This window comes from Schistocerca nitens, chromosome 2 (assembly GCF_023898315.1).
Source record: "Schistocerca nitens isolate TAMUIC-IGC-003100 chromosome 2, iqSchNite1.1, whole genome shotgun sequence".
Classification (NCBI taxonomy): Eukaryota; Metazoa; Arthropoda; class Insecta; order Orthoptera; family Acrididae; genus Schistocerca; species Schistocerca nitens.
The window spans coordinates 878,067,362-878,086,453 of NC_064615.1; the positions used below are offsets into that span (position 1 = coordinate 878,067,362).

At 41.0% G+C, this 19,092-nt stretch overlaps 1 protein-coding gene across 1 annotated transcript in view; it reads right to left on the reverse strand.

The window, feature by feature from the left end:
- Positions 1–202: 202 nt before the first annotated feature.
- LOC126235409 (macrophage mannose receptor 1-like) overlaps positions 203–19,092 on the reverse strand; it is a 72,208-nt gene continuing 53,318 nt past the window's right edge. The window contains exons 6-7 of the mRNA XM_049944131.1: positions 9,475–9,689; positions 203–3,170 (exon numbers count right to left, since the gene is read on the reverse strand). Coding sequence (XP_049800088.1) covers positions 2,989–3,170; positions 9,475–9,689 — 397 coding nt within the window. The 3' untranslated portion in view covers positions 203–2,988. The remainder of the gene's footprint in view (positions 3,171–9,474; positions 9,690–19,092) is intronic.

The following is a 19,092-nucleotide window of genomic DNA, read 5'->3' on the forward strand; positions in this document are numbered from 1 at the left end:
CTTTTAGCCATTAACGAATTTACGTGACTGTCTGAAATAAACTTTATTGTTCTTAGATGGAAATAACAGTGGGAACGTTTCTTGGTACTAAACGATAGTAACCAGGTGTTATGGCAAAAAGGTAGCACGTAGCAGAGATATGTAAGTGGCGTAGGAGACAGTAGAAATGGGGAAGTATATTTCTGGTTTTAAAACCAATCAATTTCAAGAAATAGCATTTTCAAAAGAGAAGACACGTATTTATTGTCATAACCGGTTTCGGTCCCTGAGCTATTAGTTTACCTGAATACAAAGACATACAACAAATACCTTAAAAAAAGATAGTAGCAGCTACAAACAGTAAACATAAGAACAATGTTGTATAACAGCTCGTCATAATGATGAAGTAGAACGTTTCTACACCCAAGCAAATAAAATTTACGCAACAAGAAGTCATACTGCAAATCTATGACTATTTGTGGCACTCTGCTGGAATAGTCCAATGATCTTCTTCACTGGCTGTGCATCATACGCAGCAGACTGGGCAGTGTTATGTTGTTGCTTCAGTATACAGTTTCTTCTTTTCAAGAATCTTACACGTGGCTGTTCTCGGATGTAGCTCCAGGCTTTTGGTATTGTTTCTTCAGTTGTGCCGACGTAGTGGATTTCTGGTGTGACAGGGTTGATTTTTCCTTTGTATACACTTCATTATCTCCACATGCAGACGGGGGCCCGGCAGCAGCTATATTGATGTGTTCTTAAGAACTGCAGTGTTCTTAAAAATAGTGACGTAGTTTATGTGTAGTTAAAACTAGTAAAATAATTGGGTTAAAATAGAACAAAGAGTGTTCCTTTTGTCTTTTTTATAAAGAAAATTGATGAAGATTGTGTTGATGATGCTACAACATAGGTGACTATTTCGCTTTTGATAATTCCACGGAGGAAGGGAATAGGAGAAGTTGTTGCAGTTATAAGGATCAAGGTGAGCAAAAGAGAGAACAGCAGATTGCACACTGAACAGTTGTGAAAGGCAAATCAAAACTTTGATTCTAAATTTAAGTGAAAAAAAAACACCACAAGGTTTTATGACCATGTAAGTAAAATAAATTTGTTTTATTCCTTTGCCTAAGTTTAAATGCTCCATAATATTCTATTTTCATTCATCCAAAATATATAACCTTGCGAAAACCGACGAAACTTTTTGAAACGTGGCCCTTAACACTGCGTTGTTATAATTCCAGAGACTGAATCAGGAACTTATTGAGTATCTTCATGTAGCTATCAGTGGTGTAGGAGTTGCGACTGTTTGATTTTGTCTAGCTAGTCACCGAGTGGATGGAGACCCATGTTTAAAATATTTTGATAGGTAATGAAATGCAGAAGATTGTACTGGGAACTCCAGTAAAATGTTTGTTTTAGTGATGACGTCATTAGCATACGACACAGTGAGGTTGCGTGAATCTGTTTCACTGCATCGTATAATTACGATCCCGCCTCTGAGGCAAATATTTTATTGGAGAACATTGTTTCGCACCTTCGCTCAAGGAAAAAGGAGTTGAAGTTTTATGTGACTGATGGTGTAGACAGCCAATGGATAATGCCATATCTAACCAAAAGAATGCAGAAAGTTGCACTTAGTAATTCAACCAATATAGTCTGTGGACGACATAATTCTTACTCAGAAGAAATCACGTATGATGTTCCCCAAGGCTCAACCTTAGATCCACTGTTGTTCTTCATATGTGTAAACGATCTTCCGTCTAGTATACAACAAGCAGAATTAGTTCTTTTTGCGGGTGACACTAGCGCTGTAACCAAACTAAGCATACATACAGAAACAGAAGAAATAGTAAGCAAAGTTCTTAAAAGTATCATTGATTGACGTTCTGGAGAAGATCCTACACTTTGCTTATACAATACACAACATATTCACTTCTTCACATCTAGGAGTACTACACCAACGACAACTGCAATACATGACGAGAAAATAATAAATAGGGTGGCAATTTCAAAATTATGTGATGTCCACTTTGATGAGAATTTAAATTGGAAAAAGCACATTCATGTAATGTCATGTTCTGAGATAACTCATCTTTAAGAATAAAATTTTTCATTACACAAAAACGTGCTGTAAGAATATTGTGTGGTGTTTACCATCGATGGTATTGTAGACATCTGCTTAAATAGTTGGGCATTCTGACAACTGCTTCACAGTATATTTATTCCCTCATGAAGTTTGTTGTAAACAATCCACTTCAGTTCAAAAGGAACAATGATGTGCAGAATTACAGTACGACAAGCAAAAAAGACATTCATTACTCCACATTAAGGTGTCTTTAGCACAAAAAGAGCTGCACAATGCTGCAACAAAACTTTTTGATCGCTTACCCAGTGATATAAAATGTCTGACAGCCAGCAGAGTAAAACTTGGAAACAAACTGGGAAAGTTTCTTCTTGACAATCCTTTGCATTCCACAAAAGAATTTCTGTTACTGTAAGTTGTAAAAAATGGTGGCTGAGTCATACTAACTCACAACATTCGTATATGTTTTTTGATTTCGAACAGAAGTCTTAGAAATGTTCAGAATGTAACCATATGTATAAATTAATTTGCGATGTGAATATAATGACTCGCTCCACGTCATTACGATCTATCGTGCAAAAGGATCCGTGGAACACGTAACTAACTAACCAACAAAGGAATGAGTTAGTAAGATCAGATTTAAAAGTTTTGCAGTTAATGACAAGATAGAAGACAACTTAATGAAATAGAAGGATCGTGTTGATAGAATGACAGGAAATAGATTATTAAAAGAAAATAAGTAAATAATCGGCCGAAAAGAAAGAGGAAATTGGGGAGACCTCGTAAGGGGTGGATAGATGATAGAGACCGGAGCAGGTGAGTATAGCACCTAATCCCTAGAAGGAGGTGCTGCTGAATTGTAGAGCATCTCCGATGGCGTGTTGCTCCTGGTGGAGGGGTGCGCCGGCCTCCAGGACGCGCAGCGGCTACCTCACTCTGGAGGGCAACGGTCTCTCGCAGAAGAACGGCAGCGCGATGCCGCAGTTGATGTCGTTGAGCAGGCCAGACGCTTTCAGCTCCACGCAGTCCTCGCCTCCCAGGAAGTGCAGGAAGTTATTCGGCTCGTCCGGAGCCCAGTTGTCAAACGCCAACTCACCCGACGATTGGCCTGTGAAACGAGAACTGAAATGAGAAGTGCATTCTCAGATTCTACAGTTAACACAGCAGTTAAAAGGACTCCCTTACAAGCTAGGCAAAAGCCACCAAAGGAATGTCGAAGGGGTTGCTTAAACCCCAGCCCCAAGTTGAAATGGTGTCCAAATTTTACAAGCAACATTTGTAACGTGACTAACAAGGTTGCCTGGGTGGCACCGAGGGTGTTGCATAACTGGGGGTCTTAGAGGAACCCTTTGCCGTTTTATTCACGCACATGTTAATGTCGCGCTATCGCGTCATCACGCCATAGGAGGGCGGAAAACGGGATGACTGAAAAAGCAAGAGTATCCTTTCCTGTTTCGGATCACATTCAGATTTCGTCAAATGGTTATGAACAGTAGATTTTTGAACAACATAGTTGTTGAGAGAAGCAGTGATTAGTATGATTAATCAATAATTCATAAACACTCTTAATCGCATTTATTATTATTATTATTATACCGCCAGCAGGTTTCAACCCGACGTAGGAGTCATCTTCTGGGCGATTACACCATTGGTCGACTGTTGGTGGTGTGACTCCTGTCTACATAACGACAGAAAACTATCAACTGCCGTTATGTAGACAGGAGTGACACCACCAGCAGTCGACCAATGGTGTAAACGTCCAGAAGATGACCCCTACGTCGGGTTGAAAAAGGCTGGCGGTATTATAATAATAATAATAATAAATGCGATTAAGACTGTTTATGAATTATTGGTTATGAACAGTCCCTAGTGGTTCCAACCTGTACACGAGAGCAAAACCTGCGGTTGCGCTGCATTCAAAAGGGGTTGGATCACGTGAAGTGGGGATGCAGCCACACAATGTCGTTAGAGAAGGGCTGAAACGTGTGAGGCAGTTATCTACGTGTGGCTGGTGGCACTGCGAGCTGTCGTTTTCAACCGAGATATCTGTGGGAATCAACGCCCCAGGGAGAGGTGTGGTCTCATTGACGCCTCTTTATGCCACCCCCTGACGCCGGTGGGTCTGAGACGTTTTCTTCGGCCACACATAAGAAAACCGTGTGATTTCAATTGTGGGTGTCCCGGTTCTGACCTCCATCAAATGGTTCAAATGGCTCTAAGCACTGTGGGTCCTAACATCTGAGGTCATCAGTCCCCCAGACTTAGAACTACCTAAACCTAACTAACCTAAGGACATCATACACATCCATGCCCAAGGCAGGATTCGAACCTGCGACCGTAGCAGCCGCGTGGTTCCAGACCGAAGCGCCTAGAACCGCTCGGCCAGAGTGGCCGGCTGACCTCCATCCCGGCTGCGTTAAAAGAAGGGGTGAAATGTGGGTAAGACGGACTGTGGCGACCTTCTCATTGTGTGACACGTCCACAGTGGTGATAGGCAGAATTGTGGTGACCTTCAGCGTCAATGTAACATCATTAACCCCCTTACAACTCACATGAACCTCTAAGTTAAGGTTTTTTTTTTTATGTTGTCTGAAACGTTGCCGAGCCCAAGGGCGACGTCGCAGGACACTACGCTTTTGCGCCATTACAGAGGGAGGCTCTAGACATCTCTGAGCCAAACTTCAAACTTTTCCTTGCAAAACAGTCAATTACTAAAACTAAACTCCGTCCGTACAGGCCTTAGAAGGCCCAACGGTACCGATGGTACCGACTGGCCCCCGTGTCATCCTCAGCCCACACGCGTCACTGGATGCGGATATAGAGGGGCAAGTGGTCAGGACACCGCTCTCCCGGCCGTATGTCAGTTTACGAGATCGAAGCCGCTACTTTTCGATCAAGTAGCTCCTCAGTTCGCCTCACAAGGACTGAGTGCACCCCGCTTGCCAGCAGAGCTCCGCAGACCGCATGGTCACCCACCCAAGTGCTAGCACAGCCCGACAGCGTTCAACTTCGGTGATTTGACGGCAACCCGTGTTGCCACTGCGGCAAGGCGTTGGCAAGGAGGCAATTACAGTGATTCGAAAATGTGACCCTTTACTTCTGTTGCGCAGTGTACATTTAAATGACTAGTCCACAATTCACACTTACGTGCTTGGAAGAGGGTTCATCGAACCACTTTCATCCTAATTCTCTATCGTTCCACTCTCGAATAGCGTGTGAGAAAGACGAATAACTAAATCAGTAAAGGCAACATAATCACTGCGAAAGAACAGCAACTGTATTGGTTCAAAAAAATGGTTCAAATGGCTCTGAGCACTATGGGACTCAACTGCTGAGGTCATTAGTCCCCTAGAACTTAGAACTAGTTAAACCTAACTAACCTAAGGACATCACAAACATCCATGCCCGAGGCAGGATTCGAACCTGCGACCGTAGCGGTCTTGCGGTTCCAGACTGCAGCGCCTTTAACCGCACGGCCACTTCGGCCGGCACTGTATTGGTACTGGTGTCCAGTCTCACTTGCACATTTTTAAATTCATGACGTTTCGGTCTCTCTGGAACATCTTCAGATCAATGTAGTTGAGTTCAGATGTTCAAAACAGTTCTCATTTATTCCTCAGTCACAGTTCCACGTTTTTAACACATGACGTGTTTCGATCTCCTCGGATCATCTTCTGACGCAACTACATAGGTCTGAAGAAGATCAGGAGAGTTTTAAACATGCCGTGAATTAAAATACGTGCAACTGAGACTGATAAATAAACGAGGATGATTTTGAACACCTACATCTCTCAATGTTAGCTCTGATTTGTCTTAATTTATTACGATGGTAACTTCTTTCCATGTTCGGTAGGGGAGGGGGGAGGGAAAGTTAAAAAAATATTTTTGCCTCCAGAGGAGAAACGCAGTGCTCGAAATTTCTTGAAAACTCCATCTCATCTCTATTGTTATACCCGTGAAATTCTTTCCCTTATTTCGCATTAATACAAAAACCTCTGCCCTTCTTTGAAGTTTTTTGATGCCTTCCGTCACTCCTATCTAGCAACGATGTGTTATCGCGCAGCACTATTTCAGAAGAGGACGGGAAAGCCTAATTTAGACAGTCTCTTTAGTAAATTTGTTGTAGCTTCTGAATCGACATTCTTTACACTTGTGTAATTTGTTGTGTAACCGAAATGTTGTGTTGGTTCGGTTAATGAGCTGACATCGAACCGACGACACATTAGATTCTTCTGAAACACCATATTAAGGGTTTAGGCAATGATAAATTGTGCGAACAGTCTGGCTGTAGCGTCAGATCAAATGGACTCTACGTTTCACCATAGCTGAAACGACAATTAAGTTTACGTATCAGAGTGCCTGCAGCAGCCAGCCATACCCGAGGTAGAGCGAAGTCGAACTGTTAGCCAGTCTACCAGAGTCGAAGTTTAAACACTGGATGCTCTTTATGGAGGAGTAGGGTTCAAACGTTCGATTAGCCATCAAGATTTGGATTCATGTAACTTTCCTTCAATCTGTTCATGCGCATGAATGCTATAATGTTATTCCAACAGACCGCGCTAGTTGTATTTCACACTTTTTTACAACTCAGTTAGTGTTCTGTGTGTAACAAACTGAACACTGACACCATGATACACTTTCAGTCTATCGGTGTACCTCTTATATTTTACATGTCCCAAGCACGTTTTCCTGAATAACAGCAAATAGCTTCATGCAAGGTAAAAATTTCTTCTGGAGAAATTTTTTTGAGTCTGCTGCTAGACAAAAAAAAAAAAAGAAAGCAGAGGAACGAGAGAAATCCAAACAAAATTTATATCTACGTCTATACTAAGCAAGCCACCGTGAAGTGGCGATTCTTGACCTATTCCACTTGTATACTGCATGAGTGAAAAATTACCTCCTGCGTGCAGCCTAATCTGTTTTGTCTCATGATCTCTATGGGAGATATACGATGGTGCCAGCAGACTGTTTACACAATCTTCATTGAATAAAGAGTTCTCTAAATTTACGTGAGAAGATTTAGTAACAAGTACATCGTCCAAAGATTCACATTTAAGTTCCCTGGGCAGTTGTATTACATTTTCATAGGACTATATTGTTCTATGATTGGGTAGATCACATAACACATTTAGAAAAACTCAAGTTTTATGGAACTTATGGCTTTATGCACGACTTCTTTGGATCATGCTTAAGAAACAGAACGCAAAAAGTAGTGCTGAATAATTCTCCAGCTGGGATGGAGGTCAGCCGGCCACTCTGGCCGAGCGGTTCTAGGCGCTTCAGTCTGGAACCACAGAATGTTGGAAGGGAAGAAAATGTTAAAGACTGAGGAGAAATCATAAGGAGAGTCCCACAAGGTTCAATTCTGGGTCCACTCCTTTACCTTATATATGTGAATGAGCTCCCACTTAACTTACCTTGGGGAAATAGAATTATTTGCAGACTATGCTAGTATTAAAATAAATCTCATTAGAGACAAAGCAACAAAAGAAATTGCTAACGATGTTTCTAAAAAAAAGAAAATAATTGTGTATTGGTTCCCTGCAAATGGACTCTCCTTAAGTTCTGAGAAAACACGCTATACTTAGTTCTGTACAACAAAATGGCATACCAACAATCGATGTACCACATGAAGAGAAATCAGTAAATAGGATAGAATGCCCCAAACTTTTGGGTGTATATACTGATGAAAACTTGAACTGGAAGAAGTATGTACTGAGCTTCTCAAACAATAAAGTTCAGCTTCTTTAGCTCTTTGCATTATTGCTACTCTTGGAAACAAATGAATCAACCTCTGACATATTTTGCATACTTATATTGAACAATGTCTTATGAACAATTTTCTGGGGCCATTCAACACTTATGAAGAAGTACTGACTACACAAAAGCAAGTAGTAAGTGTAATATGTGGTGTTCACCCACAGTCGTCATATAAATATGTCTTCAAGAAGTTTGGCGTTATAACTACACCCTCCCTAATGAAGTTCTCCACAAATGGTCCATCATAATTTGAGAAGAACAGTGATGTCCATACCTACAACACTAGGAACAATGACCTTCAGTACGCATTATTAAAGCTGTCAGTGCTTCAGAATGGAGTTCAATATGGAGCAACAAAAATTTTTGATCATTTGGACAATAACATGAAATGCTTGACAGGTAGCAATTCAAGTTTTAAATCCGACCTAAAATCATTTCTCCTGAACAACTCTTTGTATTCCATGGACAAATTCCTATTTCAAAACTGGTAGCCTGTACAAAAAAGCACCTAGTTTTTAAGTGTAGTTTTATGAGTATGAACTAAAAAATTATGTCTTCGACAAGGATAGAAGCTGAAGCAATGAATCACAGTTTGTGCAACAGACAAGACTTGAACCCAGGTCTAATGCTTACTAGACACATGTGCTAAACACTACACCACCATAATATTCGGGCAACCACAGCTGCAGAGACTGCCATAGTCTAGTTCCGTCCTGTATCTGTACCAATACAAACTTCAGTTCATGTCTTTAGTGTATCTTCTTCTTCTTAAACCATCAGGCTCTCCATGCAGCTGTATTTGCGCTAATGGTACAGTGGTGTAGTGGTTAGCACATACAACTAGTAAATAGGTGACCTGGGCTCAAGTTCCAGCTGTAACACAAATTTTAATTCATTACTTCAGCTTCTGTCCTTATCGTAGGTAAAGTTGAGACTCATATGTCTCGATGAAAATATAATTCCATCAGATAAAAGATATTTTGTTTAGTGTTAATACTAATCGTGGGTACATATCCTATAAACGACTCGTTCCACATAATTTCGATACTAGAATAGTGCAAATGATGTATGGAACACCTCACTAATTCTGATGGAATTACATTTCCCTGGTAGCTAACTATCACGACCATATAAATGTGTCTCGATTCATTTGATATCTGTTGTCATGTCTAATTGCTAAGGACTACGAACAGAAAAATAACACTCTTGAAGTCGTTCCATCAGCGACTTATATGCAATTTCCTTTACGTATGTACTGCACTTCCCTATAACTCAGTCCCTACATCTCTGGCTTCCAGTAAAAACGATTTCGATTTTGAAACTTCCTGGCAGATTAAAACTGTGTGCCCGACCGAGACTAGAACTCGGGACCTTTGCCTTTCGCGGGCAAGTGCTCTACCAACTGAGCTACCGAAGCACGACTCACGCCCGGTACTCACAGCTTTACTGCTGCCAGTATCTCGTCCCCCACCTTCCAAACTTGACAGAAGCTCTCCTGCGAATCTTGCAGAACTAGCACTCCTGAAAGAAAGGATATTGCGGAGACATGGCTTAGCCACAGCCTGGAGGATGTGAAAATCTCATTCTGATTTCGATTTTGTTGACACGACAAGAAGTAAAGTATAGGATGTTCAATGTTTGGCGACTCGCACCCATGACGGTGACGAAGCTTCCTTCTCTCTCGATGTCACTGATGCCGACGTAGGAGGAGCGGCCGTCACCAGCCGCCAGCTTCAGCAGCTCCTCGGCCTCCTCAAACGTGTCCGGTACTGCGAGGTGCCCGCCGTCCCCTTCGCAGATACGCTTCGCCTCCTCGTATTTCTCTGGTTTTGTGTATCGCTTGTAGAAGCCCAGGCCTGGTATGTACCTGCGAGAGATGAACATATATATGCTTAGAAAGTCCACTTGGCGTTCCGCTTTTTAGGAACATCAGCCACTACTTCTTGCGTAGGACGAAATGGGCCTGTTATCTGACATTCGTTCTTTTGTACACTGTGGTGACATAAGACATGGGATAGTGATATGTAAATGTACATATGGTGGTAGTATCGCGTGCACAAAGTATAAAAGGGCTGGGCACTGGCGGAGCTTTCATTTGTATTCAGGTGATTTGTGTGAAAAAGTTGCCGGCGTGATTATGGCCGCACGACGGGAATTAACGGACTTTGAAAGTAGAATGATAGTGGGAGCTAGACGCATGGGACACTCCATTTTGGAAATCGTTAGCGAATTCAGTATTCCGAGATCAATAGTATGAAGAGTTTGTCAAGGATACCAAATTTCAGGCATTACCTCTCACCACGGAGAACGCGCTGGCCGACGGCCTTCACTTAACGAACGAGAACAGCGGCTGTTTTGAAGATTTGTCAGTGCTAAACACAAGCAGGAATGGTTCAAATGGCTCTAAGCACTATGGGACTTAACACCTGAGGTCATCAGTCCCATAGACTTAGAACTACTTAAACCTAACTAACCTAAGGACAACACACACATCCATGTCCGAGGCAGGATTTGAACCTGCGACCGTAGCGGCAGCGCGGCTCCGGACTGAAACGCCTAGAACCGCTCGCTCACAGCGGTCGGCTTAAAGACAAGCAACACTGCGTGAAATAACCGCAGAAATCAATGTGGAACATATGACTAACTTATCCCTCAATATAGTGTGGCGAAGTCTGACGTTAGTAGTGTATGCCAGCAGACGAATCATGCAAGTATCTTTTCCTAACAACACGACATCGCCTGCAGCGAGTCTCCTGGGCTCGTAATCATATCGGTTGGTACCTAGGCAGCTGGAATACAGTGGACTCATCAGATGAGTCCTGATTTCAGTTGGTAAGAGCTAATGGTAGGGTTCGACTATGGCGCAGACCCCACTAAGCCATGAACTCAAGTTGTCAACAAGGAATTGTGCAAGCTGCTGGTGGCTCCATAATGGTGAGAGCTGTGTTTGCATGGAATGGACTGGGTGCTCTGGTCAAACTGAACCTATCGTTGACTGAAAATGTCTATGTTTGCCCATTTGGAGACCATTTGCAGCAGTTCATGAACTGAAAGTGCCCACACAACGATGGAATTTTGATGGATGACAGTGCGTCACGTCACCAGGCCACAATCGTTCGTCACTGGTTTTGAGAACATTCTGGACATTTCGAGAGAAAGATCTGGCCACCCAGATCGTCCGACTTGAATCCCATCGCACATTTATCAACAGGTCAGTTTGTGCATAAAATCCTAACAGGCAACTCTTCCGCAATTATTATTAATGGTTATACAGGGAGCACCGCTCAGTATTTCTGCAGGGGACTTCCAACTACTTGTTGAGTCGATGCCGCGTTGAGATCACTACGTTTGGAAAAAGGAGGTGTGGAGGTGTGGCATGATATGAAGAGACATCCCATGACTTTTCTGCCCTCAGTGTACAGTCCTGTGCATGCAAGCTTCGTGGTAATAAAGAGGGAACTTCATGTTGTGTGAACGAAATGGTTCAAATGGCTCTGAGCACTATGGGACTTAACTTCCAAGGTCATCAGTCCCCTAGAACATAGAACTACTTAAACCTAACTAACCTAAGGACATCACACACATCCACGCCCGAGGCAGGATTTGAACCTGCGACCGTAGCGGTCGCGCGGTTCCAGACTGTAGCGCCTAGAACCGCTCGGCCACCCCGGCCGGCTGTTGTGTGAACGGAATTAGTTCCTTATCACTTGCTTTTCGTGCAGCTTGGCTCGTTTTCACGTCTGGAAGCACTCGCCGACTGCGATCCAACAGGATAACAAAAATGCTTGTTGATTTTTTATTCAAAAATATTGATTAGGCCCTATTCAGAGTACGTGTCTGTGCATATTTCACACATGTGTGTGTCTTACGAGCTATAAATTTGTGAGTGACACGTTTCAACTATGTTCCATGTAAATTTTATATTTTTACAAGCTAAAAACAATTCAAACATCTTCGTCTTCACTCAATGAAGTCCAATCAGGCATTGTGGATTTGAGGGCTTGGACATCGAGATTCCAACTCGCAAACTGCCATAATCCTCGGAATTCCATTACTCTCAATGAGAGTTCGAACAGGCCTTGTAGTCCCAACGGTACCGACCGGCCGCCGCGTCATCCTCAGTCCTTAGGCGTCACTGCACGCGGATCGGAGGGTCATGTGGTCATCATTCTGCTCTCCCGGCTGTTTTCAGTTTTCGTGACCGGAGCCGCTACTTTTAGTCAAGTAGTTCCTCAATTAGTCTCACAAGGACTGAGAGCACCCCGCTTGACAACAGCACGCGGCAGACCCGAACGGTGACCCATCCAAGTGATAGCCAAGCTCGATAGCGCTTAACTTCGCTGATCTGACGGGAACCTGTGTTACTACTGTGGCAAGGTCGTTGGCTATTCCTAAAGGTAACTCGGACAAAATTATTCTGTGGCATTTTAAAGATTTTCTCAAATTGGTTGAATATGGAGGTAGTGAAAACTTCTTCGCAAACACGAAAGATACCAAGGAGGAGACAAACGTGCTCTCTATTACATACTTAGTAGAATACGTTAAGTTTCATCCCATGGCATTCTGTGGACTCATGTCCGTTTGTTACTGCTTGTAAATCAGTGTGAGAACTGCTCGAATCAAATGCTTTGATTGTATTCTGCGTCATTTTTGTTCCCATCTATTTTTCATATTTTCTCACATTTAAAGGTGTCCTCTGAAATTTTCCCTATGGAAGATGATTAAGGTACATTAATTTCTGCTAAATTTATTGTTCGTAATAGTTGTTAATAACATGTGAACTCATTTGTCTAACTTCCGTTGCGTTTTTAGCATTTGCAAGAAAGAATCTTCTAGTCACTAAGATTACAAAGCCTACTCATCTACATCTACATCTGTACTCTGCAAACCACTGTCAAATACTTGGCAATCAGCGGCAAGAAGCAAGACGATTCAAAGCAGAATTACATACTCATTCCGTGAGGGCATGTGATCAGGTTTAATAAGAATTCTGTCAAACGCTGCTAACATGCAGTTCTCCATTAAATTCGAGAAAGCACGGAAAACGGATGCAAATAAAGTTAACGTAGAATAGGAGCAATATACGGTGTATGCCTGAAGACTTACTACAATTATCAATATTTATTTTACAAAAACTGCAGAACTTAAAAATTTGTGGTTTGTGGCAAATGAAAGAATGAATCGCCATGTTTTAGTTATGATGTCAATAAAATTCAACATGCGCACTGTTTGTTGTTTGAAGAATGTCTGATCGATATTCGACTTCACGCCATATGTTTCAAGACGCTCAGTGCGTAGCATCAAATCAGAAACAGCATCTGTCATTATCCTTTTTAAGTATACAGATGAGGTACTTGTGTAAGTAAACCTTGCCCTTAAAGTAGCTCCGCAAAAACAGATCTACAAGCGTTATGTCTACCGATATTGCAAGCCAGTCGGTGGGACCATCACGCCCAATCCACCTGCAAGGAAACGTTTCTTTAAGAAAATTTCTAACCATACAATCCCCAATGCGGTGGTTGGAAAATCACATCAGACTGCAAGTCTCTCAATTGAGGCTCTGCAAATTATTCTAACACATCCAGATAAATGTTAGCCGTTACTGATTTTTCGCCAAAAAGAAAAGACCAACGATTCTGTTGTGCGCATTAAACCACACCACACATTCATGTTAGGGGAATCCGTAACGTGATCTAAGGCAACATGTGGACTTTCTGCACACCATTTTGTCCCTGTTAGCTTTACCTGATTTGTGGAAAAACGCCTCATCAGAAAAACAATTTCGTTGAAGATAATCGTGTTTGGTATCGATTTGTCGTGATCAGAAACGCAATGATATGAACCCAGCATCACTTTTGAAAGGAAATCTCTCGAATATGGAATACTTACTCAATAATAAAACGGGATGATTAAGGTTGCAACGTTCCAAGTGGCGTGGCAGTGAACCAAGGTTGTCTTACCGCAAATCCGAATGCAACTCTCACCCCCACCTAAGTGCTATGGGAGCTACAATTTCAGCAAGACCACCAGTCACTACAAAGAAACTGTTCGTGTCTACAGCTGGCTGATGTAGTTAGATGCTCACAGTGTACCATGTGGTCTAAATTCTCCAAACTATCAAGATTAGAAGGTTTTTCACCTGCAAATATAGCCTATAAATGCAGGTAAGAGATCGGTAAGACAATACAATGAAACTTTAATCAGAGAAACGGCTTAAATCACTAAGAACTGTTGCTGTCGTGCTTACAGTTGTTGTTGTTACCTTCCGTCCGAAAACTGGTTTGATACAACTCTCTACATTTGTATGTTCCGTGCAAGTTCCTTCAGTTTTGCAGAACTTGCATTCATTAGAACGTCTATATTCAAGCCTTGGTCTCCTCTACACTTTTTTGCAGCCTCCGTGCGTTATTCCATTACCAATGTAAAATTCATTGATGCCTATAGATGTCTCTAAACAATGGATCCCTCTTTTTAATCATATTGTATCACAAATTTATTTTCTCTCCATTTCACTTCAATAGCTCCTCGTTCATTAAACAATCTACCATTCTAATCTTCAGCATTATTTGTAACACCACCTTTCAAAATCTTGTGTTCTTGCCTGAATTGTTTACCGTCCACATTTCACTTCCGTAAAGAGTTTATTCCAGTCAAATAGCTTCAGAAAAGAATGCTCTGATACATAAATTTAAGTGTGGTATTAGAGAATTTATGTTTTCCAGAAACGTCTTTTTTTGCCACTGCCAGTCTGCGTTTTATACACTCCTTACTTCGGCTAACATCAGTTATTTTACTGCCCAAGTGGCAAAACTCATCTACTAGTCTTAATCCCTCATTTCCTAATCTAAATTCCTCGGTACTTTCTAGTTTAATTCGACTATATTCCATTAACCGTGATGTAATGTTGTTGATATTCATCTTGTAACCACTTTCCGAGATACCATACACCCCGTTCATATGATCTTCAAGGGGTTCTTTGCCATCTGTGAATTGAAGCGTCATCGAATATGAAGAAGACAGAACAAATACGTGTTGCATAGAATAGAGTTCATCAGCTAAGTTGGCAGGTGGTACGATAGCAAATAACGGGGATAAAATTGTGCATCCAGTCAAATAATCTTTGTTTGGTTCTTTATACTCTAAAAGTAACCATGATTTCAGAAAAAATTATTTTCCATTTGTTTTTGCAAAACACTTATTTTTCTTAGCTTTCTTAGCAAAACGTGTGTCTTCATTGGTGAGCCCTTATTTTATTGAAAATCCGACAATATATCTTTTATTACTAGATCTAGGTATTTCATTACATCTGTTGCAATGTTTACCTTATTTACTTGCCAATTAGGTATTGTAGAACACCACATAAATTGTTTGGCAGCTTGTCGTCTGAAACAATATAATAGAAGAAAGTCGGAAAATTACGGAAAACTATTTTCCGCTGTAATTTATTGTACGAAAACCTTTCGTTTTTACCGACTTAAAAATTTTTGTTGTTTTGTCATCATTTACGTGTTTTTTTTCGTGAAGAAGGAGGCATAAAACCTTTCCACGTGTTAATGTTATTAATAGCACTACAATTTCGTTAAGCATTGGCTTCAGAGCACAACAGTTACGATTATACAGCACAAATAGGAATCTGTCCGGATAGCCGTGCGCGTTAGCACGCCGCTACGGGGATTTGGAAACACGAGGCAGCCCCGCATCCAATACACCCACTGAATTAACGCCGACAGCTAGTGTGCCAACCAGTGTATACGTGGTTTTTAGGCGCTTGCCACATCCAGCTAGGTGAATATTGCGCTGGTAGCCTCATTCTACCTCAATTACACCATTCGCAAACACTTATAACACGTTCTCATACTTTTGAATTGGATAACACTAGACGCAGACAGTTGGGATACACAAAATCCATCTTGAGGTGGAAGGGGTGGCGACAGGAAGGGTATCCGGCCATCCTCTACCACTAACATTGCCATACCCAAATAACTGACGGGTGACGCCGTGAAGATACGCAATAAGGTCAGAAGGAGAAGACAGAACACGCATAGGTACAGCCGATGTTCGACTGGATTTTCCTCGCTGTGTCTCATTATTTGAACTACTGCTTTATTACTCTTTAGTGTCTTTGTGTCAGTCTGTCTGTCTGTCTGTCTCTCTCTCTCTCTCTGTCTGTGTGTGTGTGTGTGTGTGTGTGTGTGTGTGTGTGTGTCCATCTTCCCTCCTTTCAATCTGTCTGTATGATTCGTTCAATATATTGTACTGTGCTGAGTATTAACTTACAACAGGTTCTTCCCTTCTGCTGTAGCTCTCTGTATATCAGTATATCGTCATAGACTGTGGCTCGATTTAGGCGGTTTTAGGGCACTTTCTATTTTTTTGTGTAGTGGTTGTGTAACTAAGTGATCAGGAAATGTTGAATACAATACGTTGCTTTTCGGAACACTCAAACGTTGAGAGCCTCTTGTTTTAAAATTTCCGTATGCCTAACCTGTAAGTATGATATGACCGAGTCGTACATTAGTGAGCAAATATCCCACTTTAATTTTTAAGTGTCAATATTTAGTTAAGACTGAATAATTTCACTGTCTCCCTAGATTATGAGGCATCTATGCTTCCTTTTACTTTTTTTAGCTGCGCTTATAGATTGTGGAAAGAGAATATCCGAATCAACATCCGACATTAAAATTTTCTCATAACTAACCGAAAAATTTGATATGTGCTAATCTTAAGACCAATGAAATGATGTACAGCTGGGTCTTCAGGGTATCACCTCTTGACGTGTAGTCGATATCTTCTCAAGAGACTAACTACATGACAGCCACTGGTGTCCCATACACAAGTGTTTTGCAGGATCGTGCATTCCATGACTGTATGGATCGTATGGGGGCTATAAGCGTCTTCCTTGGACAGCATATGTTCCACTGATGGCTCTAAAAACTTAATGTATTTCACTTTGTTTCTTTTAGAGAGCACATTTGTCTGCTCCATAGAACCTTTCGTGTTTGTGAAGGGCTTTGCACTACCTCCATATTCAATCGCTGTAAAGTCACTAGAGATTTTTAATATGGTTAATAAACCGAAAGTATCTACAATGAAAATGGTTTAATTCCGAGAAATTATAAAAGTCCGTGAGATGGAATCTCATTGCCCATGACTCCAAACCCACAGAGACTCATTAGAGTTCCTTGATTCAAGACGCAGATGTGTGAACTGCTACAAGCTTTTATTTTATATTACACAAAAACAAATATGGAATCATTTTCCCCAACCAATGTTACAGATGCAAGCAAAAGTTTAGTAGAACACGTGCAACATATTCACAATGTAATTCAAATAGTGCAGTATACATAAGAAGCTTCTGTGCTATGTCTTGTCATACGCTTTTTATGTTTTTACGCGTGCTAAAGCTTGATTATTTCCACCTGATATGGCCACTAGGTCGAAATTACTTAACTGTGTTTCTAAAATAAATAATCTTACAGTGGAAGGGCGACCACGATGTCGTTCACAAAATTTTGCATGACTGTGGAACCCCAGCTATGAGAAGTGAATCTTAGTTTTCTATTTAGATTTATCGAATGTAAAGTACACCAGCGGAAAAACACAATCAGTACCCACACTAAGCGATAGCAATGGTGATGTTACGGATGACGGTGACACTAAAGCAGAGTTACTAAACACAGTGTTCCGACATTCGCTACAGGAGAAGAAGTAAATATTTTAGAATTCAAATCTAGATCATAAGTAACGCGGAAGTAGATATCTTCGGTGTAGTAAAGCAGCTGATATCACTTAATGAAGGCAAGACCCCCGATCCAGACTATATACCACTCTGTTTCCCACAGTGTGTTAGCAGTTATATACAACCGCTGCCTCGTCGAAAGATGCGTACCTAAGGACTGGAAAGTTGCACAAGTCACTTCAATACATAAGAAAGGAATTAGAAGTAATGCGCTGAACTACAGACCCATTTCACTAATCTTGATTTGCAGTAGGATTTTGGAACAAATATTGAGCTTGAACACAATGAATCACCTCGAAGAAAATGATTTATACTCAAATAGCCAACACAGATTGAGAAAATATCGTTCTTGTGAAACACAACTAGCGCTTTATTGTCACGAAGTAATTAGTGGTATCCCCTTGGGGGGGGGGGGAGGGGGGGAGGCGATGGGAGATGACAGATTTCATCAAAATATTTTATTGTGCAACCACATTCGAAGCTAAATCTATGAAAATTTGTATTTGGCTTCTCCGTTAGAAATAAAGCTTACTCATGTCACTGTTTCCAGAAATTCAACTCTTACGGCGGTGAAATAGGAGTGAAACGTTTTATGAAAACATTTCATTGCGAAAGCATTTTAAGAACTAAATATTTGAAAATTGATGTTTGGCTTCTTGGTTTGAGACGAAAAAATACATGTTTCACCGTTTTTGCAAATTCAACCCCTAAGGGAGTGAAATAGGGTCAACCTGATACTCTAACTCATGATCGCCGAGCCCAAACCGCGAAGGTCAGAAAGTTGAAGTTAGGAGAGGGTGTGGATCATATGCTGTAGGCATCGTTTATGAAGGGATTATCCGCAATTCCATTCCTAAGGGTGTGAAAGGCTTTTTGGAAGTATTTCACTATCAAGGGAATTTTGAAGCTGGAAGTGGTATCTGGTTTCTCAGTCAGAAAATAAAAAATATTTGGTTTAGCAGTTTTGAAAATTCAACCACAAAGGGAGTAAAATGTTGGGTGAAAGATTTTTTGAAAATAAATAGTTACTAAAAAAACAACAAGATGATTTTTAAGGCTACGTCTATGACAACTGATATTTGATTTCTCGGTGAGAAATACAAAAAAAAAAAAAATACGTGTTTCAGAGTTTCTGGAAATTCAACCCCTAAGGGAGTGCAATAGAGGATGAAAACTTTTGAAAAATATTTCATTACGTTAAAACAACCTTAAAGCTAAAGTTATGTAAATTGGTATTTCAATTTTCGGTTAGATTATAAAGAAATGTTTGTTAGGGGATGAAAGTTGCTTTGGAAATATCTCCACAAGAACTAAAAAGGTACGCTTAACAAAAACTTTGGACTCTAGCTCGATAATCGCTTTTTTTGCAAGAAGTACACTCGGGAAAGACCATGGTTATATGGCCTTAATTAGCATGAAAAGCTTAGAAGGTGTTGCAATTTGTGAACGACATAAAAATTACACAATTACACAATTAAATGAACACCAAAAAAAATCTATGCGGCCCAGACAGTCTACACGAGGGAAGCAG